The sequence below is a fragment of the Ursus maritimus genome, unplaced genomic scaffold, assembly GCF_017311325.1.
Source record: "Ursus maritimus isolate PB19 unplaced genomic scaffold, ASM1731132v1 scaffold_5, whole genome shotgun sequence".
Lineage (NCBI taxonomy): Eukaryota > Metazoa > Chordata > Mammalia > Carnivora > Ursidae > Ursus > Ursus maritimus.
The window spans coordinates 31,915,263-31,938,932 of NW_024426663.1; the positions used below are offsets into that span (position 1 = coordinate 31,915,263).

Consider the following 23,670-nt stretch of genomic DNA (forward strand, 5'->3'; position numbering starts at 1 on the left):
TTGGCTATGTTGTTTATCATTTGTTCTTACTTTCAGCTGTGATCGCAGGCTAAAAATGACCTAAGCAGATCAATGTCAGCAAAACTTTCTTAAAAAAATTTACTTTCTATATACCCGGCAGTAGCCAAGTTGGATAGCATCACTTCTTTGTTTAATCTACCAAAAGGATATAGTAGATACACACTTTTTGCATTTTGGCAGTCAGAAGCATGAAAATGAGTTTCTCTGATTGGATGAAACTTTAGATAGTATTTATTGCTGTAGGTGAGATTATAAGTGACAAGTCAGGAGGATGTGAGAGCTGCTTTATAAGTTGATTGTGTATGGTTAAAAAGTCAAGCTTATTTATGTTAAAAAAAGAGGAACAGGTATAGTAAGAGCTTTGTAAAAAGTATTATGATTGAAATGTTTGCTATTGTAATATGCAGGAGACAGGCTAGAATTTTTAAAGCTAACATTTTTTTCGAGGTTGGGGATCACGTGCTACTCATTTTAAATTTCTAGTAACCAACTTCTCGTGTTGCTCCAGTAAATGTTAAAGGAATAAGGTAATTGGAAAGTGCTTTATCAGTACAGTTGACCTAAATTTAAAAGTTTCTTTAACTACTTAGGCTGTTTTTTAGCAAGTAAAAGTTAACTTGGTAAACTTTTTTCTTGTATGAGAGTTAAAGGCTAGAACTGATTTTTAAAATTTAGATAAAATTCACATAACCTCAGATGGTTTGTTTTAGAAATAAATTTTGTAGTAAAAACAAGTGTTTAGATTGATAGCATGAGATGATCTATTGAACATAGAAAAAAATCAAAGATGATATTAGGGATTGACGTTAATAAAAACATATTGGCCTAATTCGTATGTGATATTTTTCTTAAAAACACTGGATATAACACAAATGTGAAATGAAGTTTCTAATTTGGGAGAAATTACTAAGTATGTTAACACCTACCACCTGCAAACACAGAACAACTTGATGCTTTAGGATCTCTTTTCGTATATTACTTGATTCTCAGCAGCATCCCCTTCAATTTTGCTTGTATACTGATGTATTTTATGTTTTTTTTTTAAAGATTTTATTTATTTGACAGAGAATGAGAGAACAAGCAGGGGGAATGGCAGGCACAGGGAGAAGTAGGCTTCCTGCTGAGCAGAGAGCCTCACGTGGGTGGTTAATCCCAGGACCCTGGGATCCTGAAGGCAGATGCCTAACTGACTAAGCCACCCAGGTACCCTGTGATTGTTCTTTAGTGGTCCATGATTTGTCTCTCTCTTTCTTTTTTTTTTAAGATTTTATTTATTTGAGAGACAAGAGAGTGAGTGAGAGCCTGAGCAGGAGGAGGGGCAGAGGAAGAGGGAGAAGCTGACTGCCCGCTGAGCAGGGAGCCCAATGAAGGGCTTGATCCCAGGACCCTTAGGTTATCACCTGAACTGAGGGCAGATGCTTAACCAACTCAGCCACCCAGGCACCCCCATGATTTCTCTTTTTGTATATTAGGCCTTACAGGCATGATACTCTGCTGATTAAAAAAACAACAACAACAAAAAAAACATGGGTTCTTTTTGTTTATTGGTGGTGTAACTTGTTGCCAGTAATGTAGAATGGGTATTTACCCGTTTTTCTTCCTCATTGTTGCGCTTGTACCATTAGGTGTTACAACATTCAGTGGAACACCTTATTCTCCAGGCCTGAAGGAGGTTTGGGCCTTACAGAATAACTCACTTGATAGCACCTGTAGTAGGTAACCATTTTTGTTGAAAATCATTGATCCATGGGAAGGAAGAAAATCCTCCATCACTGGAGGATCCTCATCAACTTAATAGGTCAAAAAATGAAGCATTGTGCTGGGCCGTGTTGTTAGAAGATCCCTCCTTTTGGAGAGCTCACAGAATGGAGAGAGCTTGTGACTACCGTATTTGTCATGAGTAAATACAAGTTCCAAGTGTTATGGAAACATAGGAAAGATAGTATTAAAACTTTCTAGGAAATTAGGAAAAGCTTTCAAGTTGGGGCATGAAGATCAAATGGAAATTGACCAAGAATGGAGTCTTGGGGATTTTAGGATTGCTTTCAGGCAGTGGCAACATTACATACAAAAGTGGGAAGGTGCCAAAGTATGATGTTTCTGGGGAATTTTGGCTAGAGCTCCCTGGTATAGATAGAGTAGGGAATAGGAGAGTACAAGTCATGAAGATAGTTGGGAACAGATTTTGTTGTATTAAGAACCTATTTATTTAAATGTTTTTGAGAAGGTAAGTGTTGAGAGGAAGTTCTTTATTTGAAGGATATGTGTAAATAATGGATTAAAGCAGTATCTCCCACTTGAGTGATTTGAGTGCTACTTTTTAAGACTGGTCATATCTGAATGTCACCTGTGTTATTATTTACTTAATTTTCCTCAAATTCACATTTTAAAGTAAAAAAATTTAACCTCTTAACCATTAATATATACAAGATGGATTCTGTTGGCTAGTTTTTCTAATATTTAGTAAACCATTTTTTTTTCCTTTCTATAACCTAAATTAATCATGGGCATTCACTGGGGGAAACAGGGTTTGTAATAAGTTTTCCAAATTTAGTCTATAATAACGCTTCACACTCTTAAAAATGATTTAGAGCTCCAAAGAGTTTTGTTTATGCAGGTTATAATTCATATTCAACTATTAGAAATGAAAACTTCAAAATATTTTAGTAATTCACTTAAACTTAATAAATACACTAAATCTTAATGTAAGTAATATAGTTTTATGAGAAATACCTTTTATTTTACAAAACAAAATAAGTTTGAGGACTGTTTTACCTTGCCTTACAATTTTGCAAGTCTCTTTAATGTTGGGCATAAGAGAAAACAGCTGGCATCTATCACCTTCTGTATTTGTTAGTATGTATGTATGATTTTTTTTTTTGATTGAACTATCTGAAGAATATCCAGCCTTATACACGTAGGTCATACAGGTGGTTGGGAAAGGTATCGAGTATTTTAATAATCTTTACAGAAAATTGTGGATGACCTTAGATGCTCTACCAGGCTTTGACAAGTAGTAGTTTCTTTTTTTTTTTTTTTTTTTTTTTTTTTTTTTTTAATTTTTTTTTATTATGTTAGTCACCATGTAGTACATCCCTGGTTTCTGATGTAAAGTTCGATGATTCATTAGTTGCGTATAACACCCAGTGCACCATGCAATATGTGCCCTCCTTACTACCCATCACCGGTCTATCCCATTCCCCCACCCCCCTCCCCTCTGAGGCCCTCAGTTTGTTTCTCATAGTCCATAGTCTCTCATGTTTTATTCCCCCTTCTGATTACCCCCCCTTTCTTTATCCCTTTCTTCCCCTGATCTTCCTAGTTATTGTGGACAATGCTGCTATAGACATTGGGGTGCATATGGCCCTTCTCTTCACTACGTCTGTATCTTTGGGGTAAATACCCAGTAGTGCAATGCTGGGTCATAGGGTAGCCCAATTTTTAACTTTTTAAGGGACCTCCACACTGTTTTCCAAAGTGGCTGTACCAACTTGCATTCCCACCAACAGTGTAGGAGGGATCCCCTTTCTCCACATCCTCTCCAGCAATTGTTGACAAGTAGTTTCTTAGTTGCAACGTGGAATAAAACCCTATTAGTGAGTTTTTTTGTATTTTGTTCTGCTAAAATCTGTCGTTCTGTTTTAGAGTGGATCTGACATGCATGATATTGCAAACGTCCTGAGCTTTGGCACTGGAAGCGAAGAAGAGGGAATGGATTCAAGATAAATTTAGGAAATAAAATCACAAGGATTTGATGACTTCCTAAATGAGGGTTAGTGAGTCGTGCCTGGGTGGCTCAGTTGGTAAATCAGTCTGCTCTTGATTTTGGCTTAGGTCATGATCTCAGGGTTGTGAGATCAAGCCCTGCATCAGATTGCACACTGTACGTGGGGACCGCATCAGATTCTGCCTCCGCCCCCTCCCCCCCCAGGACCCCCGTGCTCTCTCTAAAAAAAATAATAATGATAAATGAGAGTTAGTGAATGTGGCTGTTTTAAAACATAGAAAGGAACAGATTAGGAGGAAAAATAATGAGTTTTTAAAAAGATCTAATTTTTTAAGTAATCTCCATACCCAATGTGGAGTTCAAACTTAAAACCCTGAGATCAAGAGTTGCATACTCCATCAAGTGAGGCAGCCAGGTGCCCCAAAGTGATGAGTTTTGACATGGTTTCTTCTATAACATGGCACCCAATGTCTCCCTGCTTTCTGCTCCCTACCTAGTCTCAGTGCTTCCATGAACTTCTCATAGCTTTGATAGTGTACTTGAAACATAGTTCATATTCAGTAAATGTTTTTAAACCAAAGATACTTGGTTTTTATAATCACAGAAGAGGACTTGCTTTTGTGTATTTTTTTACATATTTATTTAGAAAAATCAATATACAGGTAAACCAATAAGTTACACTACCAATGAGAAATCACCAAGTTAACATGTAGATGCTTACCTTTCTATACTAAATTCTATGTAATCATATAAATACATTGTAATTGCTGCAATATATTTTTGTAATCTCAGTCTTTTTCTACAGTATGTTCGTATCTTGAAGAATTAAAGCATGTTGAAAAAATAAAGAACATTTTAGCTTGAGAACCATATTTCTCACATGTCAGAATTTTCGTTTTTGAATGATGCATTGAGTTTTTTTGATAGCTAAAAATGCTGTACCTACTTTTAAAATGTAATACATTTTTACCATATATATATTACATCTGCCTTACTTTACATATGTCTTACTGGTATATAGTACATAAACTTAGTTTTAAAATTTTGTGTATTTCTTTTTCAGAGAATAACAGTTTAGAGGGTTGACATGTTTTCCAACTTGAGGAAGTTTGGAGTAAATCATAAGAAAATACCCATCCTGCACGTTAATGTAAGCTTTTCTTGTAAAATTAAATGTACTTCAGCTTCAGTTACTTTACTTAAACTAGTATATTTTTATCTTCATCAGTTTTTCTTAATAGGGAATGGGGGAGAAACTGTAACCAGAAGCAGCAGGCTTTATCAGTAGTCTGAAATGCATTTTACTACTTTAAAATTCCCTGTGCAGTATTTTAAGGACTATCCATTTGTATATTCCATTTTGAGGTCATTAACGCCCCAAGAAGTTACACAGGTTTTCTTTGGTGTTTTCATTGCTGATGCTTTCAGACTGCACACCTGTGACAGGTAGCTACTGTGTTGCCCTGGTCATTATGCAGTGGAAATTTAAAGTTTTGAGTCTCTACTCTTGAAATATTTTCTTAGGATAATAGTGTTTTATTGCCAAAAACTTGGTAACTAATGCACAGGGAATATAGAAGACATAGGCATGCATTCCATGATATCGTAAAAGGCAGATTGTGGCAGCCCATAATTATTACATACACTAAGTTTAACAATTCTAAATGTATTGGTAGTCATTAAATATATATCTAGTGGTCTGAGATAGATTGGGATGGGGAATAGTCAACTTCTGTGTGGAAACACTAGGAGAAGATACCTGAGGAATTTTTAAGAATGCCAGTCTTGGTTCTCCCAACATCCTTCCCCTCAGATGTTTTTAAAGTTTTCCAGGTGATTCTAATGTGTAGCCACTTATAAATTCTGAGTTCCATGACCCCTACCAGCTCTTAGCACCTGTAGAGGAGAATCGAGGAGTAACCAGTTTGAGAGACCTTATTTAACTTTTCTGGCTCTCTGGACACTTCAGGTTCAGGTTTGGATTTTCAAACTATAGCTATCAGAATCACCTGGAGCTTGGGGCACCTGGGTGACAGAGTTGGTTGAGCTTTGGACTCTTGGTTTCAGCTCAGGTCCTGATCTCAGGGTTGTGAGATTGAACCCTACACCAGGCTCTGCGCTTAGTGCAGTCTGCTTAGGACTCTCTCTCCCTCCCCCTTTTACCCCCCCCTTATGAGCGGCTCTCTCTCTCTCTCTCAAATAAATCTTAAAAAAAAAAAAAAGAATCACCTGGAGGGCTTGTTGAACCACAGCTTGTTCAATACACTTGAAACTAATATAACACTATGTTAATTATACATCAGTTAAAAACAAAAAAACAAAAAAACAACAACCCACAGATTGTTTGCCTCTCCCCAGAGTTTCTCATTCTCTTGTCTGGAGTAGGTCCAGAGAATTTGTGTTCCCTCTGTTGCTAATGCTGCAGGTCTTAGAGAACCATCTTCTAAGATCAGCTCAAAACAGCATGTCAGTGTTAGTTTTATTTTTGTTTTTTCCTATAGTATAATTTTGGGTTGTCACTTTTTAAAAGGAGCTGAAGTTAATGGGGACTATTTTAAGGAGATTCAAAGTAGTTTCGACAAAGCATAGTTATGATGCTCAAAGTATTCTAATAAGTCATGCTAAAATAAAATTCATATCAGGTTTCTTTTTCTCCTTGCTAGAATATGTGCTGCTCTAAAATAAGAGCATATTTAAAAAGATTAAAGCCACGTGTGCCTCTTGGAAGAAGCTACAGTTCTCTGCCAGGTACAAATTTTTATTCTTGTCATTTTACTGAAACTGCTTGTTTGCTTTCTGTCATTGGCAAACATTTATTAAGGGTCTCCATTTTGAAAATAGTGGGTTCGTTTTACTTGTTGGCCCTTTCCTTGAGATTGTTAGGAGTTGAAAGTATTCTGATAGATGCCGGGAGGGAGAACCAGTAGGCCTGCACTCCTCATCTGCTGGCTGGCTAAATGAGCTAAACAAAGAGGATTGCTGGCTTTAGTAGCTGGCTCAGAAGTTTAGAGGGTTTTCTACTTATAGAGTGCTTTTGCTGTAAGTACTGTTTTTCTAGTCCGTTTCTGGTTTTTATACAAAAGTATTTTCTGTCAGTAGAGGTTTGCTAAAATAATTTATTTTGAAGATCCTTAAGAGTAGTTGGTTAAATGTTTATCTGGGATAGTTTGCGTTAGGTAAAATGGCTATTAAAAGCTTGATGCTTGGAGCACCTGGGTGTCTTGGTTGAGCATCTGCTTTCAGCCCAGGTCTTGATCCCAGGGTCCTGGGTTCGAGCCCGTGTTGGGCTCCTTGCTCAGCGGGGAGCCTGCTTCTCCCCCTCTCTCTGCCTCCTGCTCCCCCTGCTTGTGCTCTCTCTGTCAAATAAATAAATAAAATCTTAAAGAAAACTTGATGCTTGAAGAACTGATGAATTCTGAATGTTCTTCCTGTGTTTGAAGTAAGCAAGCATATGGGAGACTCTTTGAAACTAGTTTCATTATGTGGCTGTTCGCATTACCATCTTGTCATGTGAGAATCATGGAGTAAACATACTGATTGGTTGTGTGACTTGTAATGTAATTAAATGTGAATTTAATGCCCTGTATTATTGATTTGTATCTGTTTCTATATTTTGTCATGCAGATTTATCTGTAGCCATACAGATCATCTATAAGTCTTAAAACTGCCATCAGGTTTTCAAAATACAATAGAACTGTTCTTAATTTGTTAGAGAAATTTTGCAAAACTCATTTAAATAGTAGGAAGGTATAGATTAGAATTATAAATGTAACTGCATTTTTGCTTTAATATTAATAAAATACATTGTAAGCATGGAGTAAATTATTATGGGCTTTTGGTATTCCAGAAATACTACTTGGCCTTTTAGAAGTATTAGATTGTTATGTATCCTGTTCAGTAATACCTCCTAGGCCATCTTTAAAGGTACTTTGTGCTTGGGATTATGGAGGGAAGATACATTTCAAATTGTACCAAAATTCATTACCTGATATGAGGATAACTCTTCACTCTTCAAGCCTTGACAATGCAGGTTTACAGGACTGTGCATTTTATATTTCTTTTATTTAAATGCTGTGGCCATGAGATTGTTATGAACATTCTAATTCTACAATTCTGTGTATTATGTCTATTACAGAATTATAGAAAGTGGCAAAGACTGGGGTAAATTTATATTTTTCTGAGGTTATGATCTAGAAATTGTTGTTTCAGAACTTTATCTTAGGGGCACCTGGGTGGCTCAGTCAGTTGAGCGCCTGCCTTCGGCTCAGTTCATGATCCCGGGGTCCTGGGATCGTGTTCTGCATTGGGCTCTCTGCTCAGTGGGGAGCCTGCTTCTTCCTCTCCCTCTGCTTGCTGCTCTGCCTACTTGTGCTTTCTTTGTCAAATAAATAAATAAATAAAATTTTTTAAAAACAAAAAAAATTTATCTTACGTTATCTGCTGGCTTTTTACAGATTGCAGGAAAATTATTTTTAGGTACATGAGAGTTTTATTTAGCTTGGATTTTACTTTAATTGGAATTATAGTATTTGCTTAAAATTACTTTAACTTTTTTGATTTGCAGATTAAAGGGAAATTTCTTAAACTTTTAAATTGTAACCCTCTTTCCATTAGGTTTAGTTGGAAATGATATCAAATCCCTTCGTTCCGTCATCAGTCCTCCCATAGCTAAGTGAGTACTATCACTGATATACTCTTTTCCATATATTGCTGTAAAAAGTTAAGAGTTTCTTTCACGGGCTTAATTTAGCATTGTTAATTTAGTATTTTGCCCTAGTTAAGTATAAATAGATATTGGCATGTATCTTAAAAGTGGTTTTTTCCTGAATTCAATACTAAATGTTTTTAATGTAGCAACAGCACATAGAAATAAGTACAAGATTCATAAGATTATAGTTCACTCTTTTGTTAGCTATTTTGTCAGAATAATGTGGTAGGGATATGTTTTCTGTTTTCCTAGTTCTTATACCATTATAAAAATTATTGAAATACTAACCAGCTTTGAAATTTGCATAGCATACATATTTTGGTTTTACATTTTTATTAATGTCTGTCTTGTAATACATGCTTTTTTTTTTTTTTCCTATGTTTTAAACAGGATCCGTAATATTGGAATTATGGCTCATATTGATGCAGGCAAAACTACCACCACAGAAAGAATATTGTACTACTCTGGATACACAAGATCACTGGGAGGTTAGAATGGATTCCTCCTCTCCCCAACCCCCCATTAGCAAAAAGCATCACTGGAAAATATTTTAAGAAGTCAACCTAGAGATCTTGAGTATGGCATGGAAGCACTGATGTCTAAGCCACAACACAAAGATAAGGTAGTTGCAACACCCACTAAAGAGTCTTCTTAGGTTCAACTAAACATTCAGATTCACAGGACTGTCTTGGGCCGCAATTCACCCTGGTCTACTCAGAAGGCTATTAGGAAAGAACCATAGCTTCCCAGCACACCAGCAATAGGTGTTTGTTTCTGCATTTAAAGCAGTCCACAGAGCTTCTGGGAGCTATCTTCTTTGGCTACCCAAAAGTGATAGTTTAACAAGATTCACAGGAGCCACCCTGACTTACAATCCCCATGTCCCTTAGGAATGGTAACCTCTTGTTATAGTTCCGTGGGCTATCTTCCAGGTTTACCACAAAGGACATGCCATATCCCACTCAGGGAAGCCTAAAGCTGTGTATCTCCATCAGGTATTTACAGTTCACATAAAGCTCTTCCCAGTTCAGACGTAGCTTACCAGTCACAAACTTTTTCCTATATGATATTTTGCCTAGCAAATAGTTGACATACTTGTGTTCTCTGGCTTCTAGAAGAAAAGAACCAAGAAAGTTAACCAAAGGTCAAATTCTCTTGCAGAAGAAGAAAGGATTTTGTTAATCCAACCCACAGTAGTAGTAGTATTTACCTAAGTTTTTATTTTTTAATTATAATATGTCAGAAACTGTGGTTCTTGACCGGTTATGCACATTTGAATCCCCATGTAGTTTTTTTGTTTATTTGGTTTTTAAATGACAGTGCCTTAGCTCTACTCTGGAAACTAAGATTCAGCAAGTATGTAGTGTGGCCTGGGTGTCTGTATTTTTGTGTCATATATTTTGAAAGTCTGTATTTATCTCGTACACATTTATGATTGTTGTGTTTCTCTGATGAATCTACTTCTTTTTATCATTATGAAGTGCCTTTCTTTACTTCTGGTAAAATAATTTGTTTTGAAATTTGAGATTTCAGGGTCATGAGGTCCCTATTACCAGAAGTGGAAATGAGTATCTTTTTCAAAAGCTCCACAAAAATTTTGAAATGCATTATATTGACAGCCGTTTCTCTAGACCCTTGAAATTGGTTGAGACTTAACATAGTATTTATAGAGGAAAAGAACACCCAGGATTAGAATATTCATGATGATAGTTTCCAAAATGTATGAATATATGTGTTTCTCATAGAATTACTGCTATGTAAATGGGGCTATAACAGCAAAGCATGGAGCATTATTAGGCTTCCTCTGTTATGACACAAATACGGTCTTAATTCTTCCCTCACATCCCCAGTTTGTATCCCCGAAGCAGGGGTCCAGATGAGGTGGCACAAGCAACGTTCAAGTTACCTTTTTTTAAATTGTGGTAAAAAACACATAATGTTACATTTACCATATTAACCATCTCTAAGTGCACATTTAATTAGTGTTATATGTATTTATACTGTTGGCAACCAATCTTTGGAACTTTTTTATCTTGCATAACCCAAACTAAACCCATTAATAATAACTCCACATTTTTCCCCTCTGCCCAGCTTTTGGAAACTACCATTCCATTTTCTCTTTCTATGAATTTGATACCCCATGTAAGTGGGATCATAGAGTATTTGTCCTTTTGTGGCTTATTTAATAGCCACATGTCCTCAAGGTTTGTCTCTACAACTCTGTTTCTGTGACAACTCTATACATTATACTGTGCTCACCATGAGTGTAGCTACCATCTGACATCGTACAACACTATTATAATGCCATCAACTGTATTCTATATGCTGTACCTTTCATCATTGTCACTTATTCATTCCGTAACTAGAAGTCTCCCAGTTCCCTTTACCCATATGTCCATCCCCCATCTTCCTTCCCTCTGGCAACCATCAGCTCTCATTGTATTTATGGGTCTGCTGCTGCTTTTTGTTTGTTTCATATTCCACTTAGCTTGCTACCCTCTACCTCCATCTGTGTTGTTCAGGTGGCAAGATCTCATAATTCTTTGTGGCTGAGTAGTATTCGTGTGTGTGTGTTTTTCACATCTTCTTTATCCATTCATCTATAGATGGACTCGTAGATTGCTTGCGTATCTTGGCTGTTATTAATGCTGCAGTGAATTTGCGGGTGCCGGTATCTCTGTTTTTGTTTTTTCTTCAGTTTTTCATCATGATAGGTGTACTCTTTATCCTAATCTCCTATTTCCCCTATCCTTTCACCCACCTCCCCTCTGTTAACCATCGGTTTGTTCTTTATAGTTAGGAGTCTGGGTTTTTTTGGCCTTTTTTTAAATTTTATTTTATTTTATTTTTTTTAAGATTTTATTTATTTATGTGATAGAGAGACAGCCAGCGAGAGAGGGAACACAGCAGGGGGAGTGGGAAAGGAAGAAGCAGGCTCATAGCGGAGGAGCCCGATGTGGGACTCGATCCCGGCACACCGGGATCACGCCCTGAGCCGAAGGCAGACGCTTTAACGACTGCGCTACCCAGGCGCCCCTTTAATTTAATTTTTTTAAAGTAGGCTCCATGCCCAGCACGGAGCCCCACTTGGGGCTTGAACTCAGGACCCTGAGATCAAGACCTGAGCTTAGATCAAGAGTTGCATGCTTAACCAACTGAGCCACCCAGGTCCCGAACACTTGAGCTCTATCCATGTTGTTGCAAAGGTCAAGATTTTATTATTTTTTATGGCTCAGTAATATTTCACGGTGTGTGTGTGTGTGTGTGTGTGTGTGTGTGTGTGTGTACACCACATCTTTATCCATTCATCTATCGATGGACACTTGGGCTGCTTCCATAGACTGTTATAAATAATGCTGCAGTAAACATAGGGGTACAGGTATCCCTTTCAGTTAGTGTTTTTGTATTTTTGGGGTAAATACCCAGTAGTTTGATTACCCCGTTGTTAGGGTAGTTCTATTTTTAGCTTTCTAAAGACCCTCCCTACTGTTTTCTACAGTGGCTGCACCAGTTTGCATTTCCACCACATTGTAGGAGTGTTCCTTTTTCCCCACATCTTTGCCAACACTTACTTCTCGTGTTTTTGAATTTAACTATTCTGATAGGTGTGAGGCGATAGCCCACTGTGGTTGTGATTTGCATTTCCCTGATGAAGAGTGATTTTGAGCATCTTTTTATGTGTCTGTTGGCCATCTGCATGTCTTCTTTGGAGAAATGTCTGTTCACGTCTTCTGCCCATCTTTTAATTGGATTATTTGTTTTTTGGATGTTGAGTTGTATTAGTTCTTATATATATTTTGGATACTAACCCTTTATTGGATATATCATTTGCAAATATGTTCTCCCATTCAGCAGGTTGTCTTTTAGTTTTGTTGTTTTCTTGGCTGCACAGAAACTTTTTATTTCAATGTAGTCCTAATACTTTATTATTGCTTTTATTTCCCTTTCCTCAGAAGACATATCTAGAAGGATATTGCTAAACTGATGTTAGAGAAATTCGCTCCTGTGTTCTATTCTAGGATTTTTGTGGTTTCAGGTCTCACATGTAGGTCTTTATTCCATTTGAGATTATTTTTGTGTATGGTGATAGAAAGTGGTCCCGTTTCCTTCTTTGCATGTGGTTGTCCAGTTTTCCCAACACCATTCATTGAAGACTTTTTCCCATTGGATGTTCATTTCTCCTTTGTTGAATACTAAGTGACCATATATTGTGGGTTTATTTCTGGGTTTTGTGTTCTATTCCATCGTGTGTCTATTTTTATCCAAGTACCATACTTTTTTATTACTGCAGCTTTGTAATATAACTTGAAACCTGGGAGGACCTGGGTGGCTCAGTCAGTAAAGCGTCTTCCTTTGGCTTAAGTCATGATCCTGGAGTCCAGGGTTCAAGCCCTGCATTGGGCTCCCTGCTCAGCAGGAAATCTGCTTCTCCCTCTCCGCATCCCACTGCCCGTCCCCCTGCTCGTGCTCTCTCACTCACTCTCTCAAATAAATAAGTAAAATCTTTAAAAAAAAAATCTGGAATTGTGTGATACCTCCAATTTTGTTTTTCTTTTTCAAGATTGATTTGGCTATTTAGGGTCTTTTGTGGGTACATACAAATTTTAGAATTATTCTAGTTCTGTGAAAAATGCTGTTATTTTGATAGGAGTTGCATTAAATATATAAATCGCTTTAGGTGGTTTGGACATTTTAACAATATTCTTAAGCATGGAATGTCTTTCCATTTCTTTGTGTCGTATTGACTTTGTTTCATCACCGTTTTATTGTTTTTAGAGTAGAGGTCTTTCACGTCTTTGGTTAAGTTTATTCCAAGGTATTTAATTGTTTTTGGTGCAGTTGAAAATGGAATTGTTTTCTTAATTTCTGCTGCTTTACTATCAGCATATAGGAATGCAACAGATTTCTAAACATTAATTTTGTATCTTACGACTTTACTCATTTATCAGTTGTAGTAGTTTTGTGGTGGAGTCTTTAGGGTTTTCTGTATATAGTATCATGTCATCTGCAAATGAGAGTTTTACTTCTTTCTTACCAATTTGGATGCCTTTTGTTTCTTTATGTTGTCTGATTGCTGTGTCTAGGACTTCTAGTACTGTGTTGAATAAAAGGGGTGATAGTAGGCACCCTTGTCTTGTTCATGACCTTAGGGGATAAGCTCTCAAGTTTTTCCCCCAAGATGTTGGCTGTAGGTTTTTCATAGAAGGCCTTTATTATGTGAGGTATGTTCCCTCTAGACCTACTTTGTTGAGGGTTTTTATCATGAATGGATGCTGTACTTCGTCAAATGCTTTTTCTGCATCTGTTGAAATGATCATATAGTTTTTGTCCTTTCTCTTATTGATGTGATGTATCATGTTGATTGTTTTGTGGATATTGAATCACCCTTGTATCCCGGGAATAAATCCGAATTGATCATGGTGTATGATTTTTTTAATATATTGTTGGATTCAGTTTGCTAGTATTTTGTTGAGGATTTTGCATCTATATTCATGAGAGATAATGGCCTGTGGTTCTCTTTTTTGGTAGTGTCTTTACTGGTTTTGGTATCAGAGTGATACTGGCTTCGTAGAATAAATTTGGAAGTTTTTCTTCCTCTTGTATTTTTTGGAACAGTTTAAGAAGAATAAGTATTAACTTTTTCAGTGTTTCGTGCAGCTTACCTGTGAAGCTGTCTAGTCCTGGACTTTTGCTTTTTGAGAGTTTTTTGATGATTGATTCAATATCATTGCAGGTAATCGGTCTCTTCAAATTTTCTATTCCTTCCTGCTTTAGTTTTGGGAGTTTATATGTTTCTAGAATTCCATCCATTTCTTCTAAGTTGTGTGATTTGTTGGCATATAGGTTTTCATAATATTCTTTCATAGTTTGTATTTTTGTGGTATTGGTTGTTATTTCTCCTCTTTCATTAGTGATTTTATTTGGGTCCTCTTCTTTTTTGAGTGTTGCTAGAGATTTATCAGTTTCATTGAACTTTTCAGAGAACCAGCTCCTGGTTTCATTGGCCTGTTCTGTTGTTGTTTTTTTTTAGTTTGCATATCATTTATTTTTGTCCTAATTTGTATTGTTTCCTTCCTTTTGCTAGGTTTGGGTTTTATGTGTTCTTTTTCTAACTCCCTTAGGTGTAAGGTTAGGTTGTTTATTTGAGATTTTTCTTGCTTCCTGAGGTAGGCCTGTATTGCTAAAACTTTCCTTTTAGAACCACTTTTGATGCATCCCAAAGTTTTTGGTTGTTGTGTTTTCATTTTCATTTGTTGCCATGTAATTTTTGATTTCTTTGATTTCTTGGTTGACCCATTCATTGTTTAGTAGCGTGTTATTTAACCTTCATGTATCTGTGGTCTTTCCAGATTTTTTCTTGTAGTTGATTTCTAGTTCAGTGTTGTGGTCAAGAAAGATTCATGGTATGAGTTTGATTTTTATAATTTGTTAAGACTTGTTTTGTGGCCTAATATGTGATCTTCTCTGGACAGTGTTCTGTGTGCACTTGAAAAGAATGTGCATTCTGCTATTTTAGGATGGAATGTTCCGAATGTATCTGTTAAATCCATCTGGTCCAGTGTGTCATTCAAAGCCATTGTTTTCTTGTTTATTTTCTGTTTGGATGATCTGTCTATTAATGCAAGTGGGGTTTTACAATCCCCTATTATTACTATATTATTATCAATTAGCTCCTTTAATTTTGTTATGAAGTGTTTTATGTATTTAGGTGCTCCCATGTTGGGTGCATAAGTATTTATAGTTGTTATATTCTCTTGCTGGAGTGTACCCTTTATTATTATATAGTGTTCTTTTTTGTTTCTTGTTATAGACTTTGTTTTAAAGTCTGTTTTGTCTGATACAAGTATTGCTAATCCAGCTATCTTTTGACATCCATTTGCATGTTTCTCCATCCTCTCACTTTCAATCAGGTGTCTCTCGGTCTGAAATGAGTCTCCTGTGGGCAGCATATAGATGGGTCTTGTTTTTTATTCACTGTCACCCTGTTTCTTTTTTTTATTGGAGTGCTTAGTCCATTTACATTCAAAGTAATTATTGGTAGATAAGTGTTTATTGCCATTTGTTACTTTTTTGTGGTTTTTGTAGCTTTTCTCTGATCCTTCTTTTCTTTCATGATTTGTTGGCTTTCTTTAGTGATACACTTGGGTTCCTTCCACTTTGTTCTTTGCGTATCTATTACTGGCTTTTAATTTTGGTTACATTTAGGTTTGTATATAACATCTTCTGCATATAGTAGTCTTTATTAAGTCGATGATTGCTTAAGTTTAATCCCATTCTTTACCCCTCCCCCACCACGTCTTAGGTATATGGGTCATACTTTACATCCTTTTATTTTATGAATTTTTTGACTGATTTTTAGAAAAATACTTATTTTAATGCTTTTGTATTTTTTACCTTTTATACTTATGGTCTTTGCTTTTCACTCAGAGAGTCCCATTTAATATTTCTTGTAGGGCTGGTTTAGTGGTTTTGAACCCCCTTAGTTTTTGTTAGGCTGAGAAACTCTTTATCTCTCCTTCTTCCAAATGATAGCCTTGCTGGATAGAGTATTCTTTGCTGCAGATTTTTTTCCTTTCAGCAGTTTAAATATAACATGCCACTTCTTTTTTTTTTTTTTAATAAAGATTTTATTTATTTATTTGACAGAGACAGCCAGCGAGAGAGGGAACACAAGCAGGGGGAGTGGGAGAGGAAGAAGCAGGCTCCCAGCGGAGGAGCCTGATGTGGGGCTCGATCCCAGAACGCCGGGATCATGCCCTGAGCCGAAGGCAGACGCTTAACGACTGCGCTACCCAGGCGCCCGTAACATGCCACTTCTTGCTGGCCTGCAAAGTTTCTGCTGAAAAAGCCGCTGATAGCCTCATGTCTTCTTTTCTCTTGCAAACTTTAAAATTCTTTATCACTATTTTTTCCATTCTAATTCTGTGTCTTGGTGTGAACTTCCTTGGGTTGAATTTGTTGGGATCTCTGTGCCTCCTGAATCTGGATTTCGGTTTCCCTCCCCACATTTGGGATGTTTTCAGCTATTTTTCCTTCAGAAACAGCTTCTCCCCTCCTTTCTCTCTCTCCTTCTTGGATCACTATAATGCAAATGTTATTATACTTGATTGAGTCACTGAGATCTCTAAGTCTATTCCTGGTATGGAGTATTTGTCTTTGATCTGTTGAGCTTGTTTGCTTTCCATTACTGTATTCTCCAGGTCACTGATAAGTTCCTCTGCTTCTTGTAGCCTATTGTTTGTATTCCATCTATTGTATTTTTAATTTCATTTATTGAGTTCTTCATGTCTGATAATGTTTTTTCTCACTTTGCTAAGGGTCACACTGATAATGTCTACTCTTTTCGCAAGGTCAATGAATATCTTTATGATCATTATTTTTCATTTTTTTTTTTGATGATCATTACTTTATATTCTCTGTTAGGTATACTAATTTGTGTTTCACATAGATCTCCAGTTGTGATTTTGTCAAGTGCTTTCATTTGGGACAGATTCCTTTGTCTCTCTCTTTTTTTTTGGTCTGCCTCTCTGTGTCTGTTTCTGTATTTTAGGAAAGTCAGCTATGTCTCCTGCTCTTGAAAGTAGTAGCCTTATGAAGAAGAGGTTTTGTAGTGCCCTGCGGTGTCACCTGTGCAACAGAATGTGACACTTATGCGGAGTCTCCTATGTCTGTTTCTTGCGTCCTACTATTGTGCTTTCCCTGTCCATCCAGATTCCTACATAGACTCTGCCTGTTGTGAGCTGTGCTTGCTCTCTGTGGTATTAGTGAGACCCAGGCAGGCTGGCTCTGAGGGGATGTGACCATAGGAAGGCTCAGGGGTGGCAGTGTTTGCACAATCTGCAGGGTCACTAGGAGTAGGTCAGATCCCCTAAATTGCAGTGGTGGCCAATTGCACGGCATGTATCAGCGGCCTGGTACAAGGCATATGTCTGAGACAGCAACAAGGGGTGCATGGGTCTGTGTGCATGGTGGCTGGGGGCAGCTAGGCAGGGTACACACGCGACTTTAGCAAAATCTGCACTGAGCTGCTGGACCTGGCCACATCCCCCAAGGTGCGGTGGCCACAGTGGCACAGTATGCAGAGGCATTGACTGGATGGGGCATGCGCAGCATGAACAAAATTTGCCCTGAACTCAGGGCCAGCAGACTTGGATTGGGCGGGTCCTCAGGAGAGCTTGTGGGCGTGGTGCACTGCTGGTGGGTTAGGTAGCAAGTGTCTGTATAGCACTGCCTCTGGCAGGTGTCTCTGTATTTATGCTGAGGAATAGGGGAGAAAAATGGCACCTGCCAGCTCCTCTGTTCCAGGGAACTTCCCCAGCTTGCCCCGAAATCCATGGAAACATATCTCCTTGCCCTTGTGCAAACTGTTGCTTCTATGTTGTCTCCTGCTCAGGCTGTTATCTCTTTAAGGATGGGGACCTGGCTATCACACATCTCCTGGCTCCCCTACTGCTGAGTCAGCTGACCTTCAAAGCTTCGGACTCCCAAGGCTGTGGTTATATAAACTCACAGAATTCAGCCTTTCTGGTTTTCAAAGCCAGATGTTACGGGGATTTATTTTACCTGTGCGGACTGCCTGGTGCTTTCCCTTCTTTGCAGCCGTAGCTCCCTACCTCCTGCTGGCAACTCTTCAACACCTTTCTGCCTTTCCTAACCTCTTCAATACTGGCTTCTTCTTTGCATTTGGCTGTGAAGTTTGTTCTGCCAGTTTTCAGATGGCTCTCGAGTTTACTGACTGAGATGTGAGTGATAACTAATTGTAAACGTGGGATGGAGTGAGTTTAGGGTCCTCCTACTGTCATCTTGCGCCCCCCCCCCCGATGTTTTAAAAACTGCTTCATTTGGAACTTTTGGTTAGCTGTCTGGTTATTGTCTCATTAATGATGTTTGTTTGCTTGGTTATGTTGTGAATAACAACACTAATTCTTTAACACAGATATTTGGAGTTCCTGACAGTTACATTTTTCTTGCTATTTCTCCCTCTGTTGGTACATATGTTTATATACCTTTACACAGTGGGGGAACCTAGCTAGCATTTTAGAATTTTAATGCTGACATAAGTAGTGGTGGTATTAGGCCATGATAACTTGTGTTTTTGAAATTCGAATGGTAAAGATAGCTCATTTTCATTAATTTTGTATAAATTTTATCAGAATGCAATGCATAATTCAAGAATTTCAATGAAGAATAATTTGACTTTTTTGGTAGTCAGGATGAACTTTGTCAGTGACTTTGTACTGTAGAAATTCTACCAAGATTTTATTATCATTTGTACAAATACATGCGTTTTTGGGGGAAAATTTAGTAATAAAAAGTGTTTGAAAAGGAGAATTTAACTTTGGAGGAATTTTTTCTCTATGTTGTTGCATGTAGCTGCCATTTACTTATTTACTGAACTCAGTACTTTATATAGTCTCATTTCATTTTTACAACAACCCTGCAGGGTTGCCTTTATTAACCTTATTTTACAAACTAGTTTAACTAACTTGCTTAAGGTAGTAGAGTGGAAGTGGTAAAGGTGGGACTTAAATCTAGGTCTGTCTGGGCTCTTTGATTGCAGTGCCCTGCCTCCTGTCTAGGGATCAGGCATGAGGAACATAAGTTAAAGAAGGGGTAATGAAAGCAAAACTAGGGGAAAAAATATTTTATTGAGTTCAATAAAATTAAAATACTTAAACTGATTTTATCTTAGTTACAGAAAAATTATTTTTTATGTAAAAATTACTAATTGTGCTGGAAAAGGTTTTCCAGAACAAGGGCTTATTTAGAGAAAGATTAAGGGCTCTATATATTAAGTAAAATATTTTATAAACAGTCTAAAAGCAAATTAAACTCATGTAGAGGGGTGCCTGGATGGCTCAGTTGGTTAAGCATCCCACTCTTGATTTTGGCTCAGGTCATGAACACGGGGTCCTGGGGTCAAACTGCTCAGCGCGGAGCCTGCTTGGGATTGTCTCTCTCCCTCTGCCTCTCCCCCCTACTTCCACTTGCATGTGCACACATACTCTCTTTCTCTAAAAAAATAAACTGTCAAGTAGATACCATATTTGCAATGAAATGTCCCTGGTATCAAGCCTAACTATGTCCTTTTTTTCTTTGTTAGATGTTGATGATGGAGACACAGTGACAGATTTCATGGCTCAAGAGCGGGAAAGAGGCATTACTATTCAGTCTGCTGCTGTTACATTTGATTGGAAGGGGTATAGAGTCAATCTAATTGATACGCCAGGTATGGTGCTGTTCTAGCAATGCAGAGATGCTGCATCATTGGAGGTTTTTACTTGTTTGTGGATGTGTTTTCTTTTAAATTGTGGTAAAAAGTATATATATATGCATCATAAAATTTACCATTAGCCATTTTTAAGTGCACAGTTCAGTAGTTAAGTATATTTACGTTGTTGTGAAACTGATCTCCAGAAGTACTTCATCTTTCAGCACTGAAACTATATATCTATTATACAACTACTCGTCTTTGTCCCCTCCTCGTATCCTTGGTAACTACCGTTCTGCCTTTTTTTTATCTAGGAGATTAACTACTTTAAATACTTCATAGAAGTAGAATCCTACAGTAGTTGTCCTTTTGTGACTGGCTTATTTTGCTTAGCATGAAGTCCTTCAGGCTTCAGTTGTGTTGTAAAATATGTGACAAGATTTCCTTCGTTTTTAAGGCTGTGTAGTATTGCATTGTACATATATAGCATATTTTCTATATATGCAAAACTTTATATACCATTCATCCATTGATGGCCATTTGGGTTGTTTCCACCTCTTGGCTATTCTGAAGAGTGTTGCTGTGAACATGAAATGCAAATATGTCTTTGTGACTCTTCTTTTAGTTTTTTTGAATACATATACCCAAAAGTAGGTATATGCTGGCTCCTGTTTTATTATTTTGTTTTTTTAAAGGTTAAGTGTTATGTTTGTCATCTTTTTCTTAGGTCATGTGGACTTTACCTTGGAGGTTGAGCGCTGCCTTAGAGTGTTGGATGGTGCAGTAGCTGTGTTTGATGCCTCTGCTGGTGTAGAGGTAAAAATACTGCCAAAGTCAACAAGCTACAACAGCATGATTTTTTTTTAAGTAGAATGTATCAGATTTAGTTAACTATAACTCTAAGTTCATAGCAATCAAATTATGGTGAAAGGAAATTGGAATTCAATATTGCAGTGTGATCTATATGTGATATCAGATATTTCATAGTAAAAGGAAAGTAGTTTGCTTTTTTGTAGGAAATATAAAACTTGATGTTGAGAACTCTGAAGGACTTGAGATTCTTCTGCCTTACTTTTAAGCCTTTATTTTTATTTATAATAATTTATTATTATGTTAGTCACCATACAGTACATCCCTAGTTTTTCATCTAATGTTCCATGATTCATTACTTGCATATAACACCCAGTGCACCATTCAATACGTGCCCTCCTTAATACCCATCACCAGCCTATCCCGATCCCCCACCCCCCTCCCCTCTGAAGCCCTCACTTTGTTTTTCAGAGTCCATAGTCTCTCATGCTTCATTCCCCCTTCTGTTTACCCCCCTTCGTTCTTCCCTTCCTTCTCCTACCGATCTTCCTCTTTCTTATGTTCATAAATGAGTGAAACCATATGATAATTGTCTTTCTCTGCTTGACTTATTTCGCTTAGCATAATCTCCTACAGTCCTGTCCAGGTTGCTGCAAATGTTGTGAAATCATGCTTTTTGATGGCTAAGTAATATTCCATTGTATATATGGACCACATCTTCTTAATCCAGTCATCTGTTGAAGGGCATCTCGGTTCCTTCCACGATTTAGCTATTGTGGACAATACTGCTATGAACATTGGGGTGCATATGGCCCTTCTCTTCACTACGTCTGTATCTTTGGGGTAAATACCCAGTAGTGCAATGGCTGGGTCATAGGGTAGCTCTATTTTTAACTTTTTAAAGGACCTCCACACTGTTTTCCAGAGTGGCTGTACCAACTTGCATTCCCACCAACAGTGTAAGAGGGATCCCCTTTCTCCACATCCTCTCCAACATTTGTTGTTTCCTGCCTTGTCAATTTTTGCCATTCACACTGCCATAAGGTGGTATCTCAGTGTGGTTTTGATTTGAATTTCCCTGATGGCTAATGATTTTGAACATTTTTTCATGTGCCTGTTAGCCATTTGTATGTCATTTCCAATGAAGATTGGAAAAGTGTCTGTTCGTATCTTCTGCCCATTTTTTGATTTGATTATTTCACATGTATTGAGTTTGAGAAGTTCTTTGTAGATCTTGGATACTAATCTTTTACCTGTAGGGTCATTTGCAAATATCTTCTCCCATTCCATAGGCTGCCTCTTAGGTTTTTTTTTTGACTGTTTCCTTGGCTGTGCAGAAGCTTTTTTTATCTTGAAGTCCCACAAGTTCATTTTTTCTTTTGTTTCTCTTGCCTTTGTAGATGTGTCATGAAAAAGGTTGCTGTAGCTGATGTCATAGAGGTTGCAGCCTATGTTCTCCTCTAGGATTTTGATGGATTCCTGTCTCACATCGAGGTCTTTCATCCATTTGGAGTTTATTTTTGTGTATGGTGTGAGAGAGTGGTCAGGTTTCATTCTTTTGCATGTAGCTGTCCAATTTTCCCAGCACCATTTATTGAAGAGACTGTCTTTTTCCCACTAGATGTTTTTTTCCTGCTTTGTCAAAGATTAGTTACCCAAAGAGCCGAGGGTCCATTTCTGTGTTCTCTGTTCTGTTCCATTGGTCTGTGTGTCTGTTTTTGTGCCAGTACCATGCTGTCTTTGTGATCACAGCTTTGTAGTATAGCTTGAAATCCGGCAACGTGATGCCCCCAGCTTTGTTTTTCCTTTTCAACAATTCCTTGGCGATTTGGGGCCTTTTCTGGTTACACACAAATTAAAGGGCTGTTTGTTCCAGCTCTTTGAAAAATGTCATTGGTATTTTGATTGGAGTGGCATTAAAAGTGTAGATTGCTCTGGGTAGCATGGACATTTTAACTATGTTAATTCTTCTGATCCATGAGCATGGAATATTTTTCCATCTTTTTGTGTCTTCTTCAATGTCTTTCAAGAGTGATTTGTTAATTCCTATGATTTTTGGTGCTATTGTAAATGGAATGGATTCCCTAATGTCTCTTTCTTCAGTCTCATTGTTCATGTATGGAAATGCAACTGATTTCTGAGCATTGATTTTGTAACCCGCCACATTACTGAATTGCTGTATAAGTTCTAGTAGTTTGGGGGTGGAGTCTTTTGGGTTTTCCATATAGAGTATCATGTCATCTGCGAAGAGATACAGTTTGACTACTTCTTTGCCGATTTGGATACCTTTGATCCCTTTTTGTTGTCTGATTGCTGTTGCAAGGACTTCTAGTACTATGTTGAATAATAGTGGTGAGAGTGGGCATCCTTGTCGTGTTCCTGATCTTAAGGGAAAGGCTTTCAGCTTTTCCCCATTGAGAATGATATTTGCCATAGGCTTTTCATAGATGGTTTTTTGAAATTGAGGAATGTACCCTCTATGCCAACACTCTGAAGGATTTTAATCAGGAAAGGATGCTGTATTTTGTCAAATGCTTTTTCTACATCAATTGAGAGGATCATATGGTTCTTGACTCTTTTCTTGTTGATACGATCTATCACACTGATCGATTTGCAAATGTTGAACCACCCTTACCTCCCAGGGATGAATCCCACTTGGTCATGATGAATAATCATTTTAATGTACTGTTGGATCCTATTAGCTAGGATCTTGTTGAGAATTTTGGCGTCCATATTCATCAGGGATATCGGTAATTCTCCTTTTTGATGGGGTCTTTGCCTGGTTTGGGGATCAAGGTAATCCTGGCCTCATAGAATGAGTTTCATAGTTTTCCCTCTGTGTCTGTTTTTTGAAAGAGCTTCAGGAGAATAGGTATTATTTCTTCTTTGAATGTTTGGTAGAATTCCCCAGGGAATCCGTCAGGCCCCGGAGTCTTGTTTGGGGGGAGGTTTTTGATCACTGCTTCAATCTCTTCATAATTAATTGGTCTGTTTAAAAAAATCAATTTCTTCCTGTTTGTCTTGGTAGTTTATAGGTTTTCAGGAAGGCATCCATTTCTTCCAGGTTGTTTAATTTATTGGCATAAAGCTGTTGATACAAGTTTCTAATGATCCTTCCTATTTCATTGGTGTTGGTTGTGACCTCTCCCCTTCATTCATAATATGATTAATTTGGGTCCTTTCTCTATTCTT

The 23,670-nt window shown here is 37.5% G+C and overlaps 1 protein-coding gene across 11 annotated transcripts in view; it reads left to right on the forward strand.

Moving 5' to 3' along the window:
• The window catches only part of GFM2 (GTP dependent ribosome recycling factor mitochondrial 2), a 67,611-nt gene that overhangs the window by 1,466 nt on the left and 42,475 nt on the right, over window positions 1-23,670 (forward strand). For 4 of the 11 annotated variants that reach the window (XR_005832469.1, XM_008691293.2, XM_008691292.2 and 1 more), the window contains exons 2-7: window positions 4,812-4,898; window positions 6,412-6,496; window positions 8,363-8,420; window positions 8,847-8,944; window positions 19,561-19,686; window positions 20,396-20,484. Coding sequence is in view for 10 of the 11 variants with exons in the window: in XM_008691293.2 (XP_008689515.2) it covers window positions 4,836-4,898; window positions 6,412-6,496; window positions 8,363-8,420; window positions 8,847-8,944; window positions 19,561-19,686; window positions 20,396-20,484 (519 nt within the window). In the remaining variant the exon portion in view is untranslated. Of the gene's footprint in view, window positions 1-3,666; window positions 3,794-4,811; window positions 4,899-6,411; window positions 6,497-8,362; window positions 8,421-8,846; window positions 9,079-19,560; window positions 19,687-20,395; window positions 20,485-23,670 lie in introns of those variants that run through there. The other 7 variants (XM_040622185.1, XM_008691291.2, XM_008691294.2 and 4 more) reach the window with 4 other exon arrangements.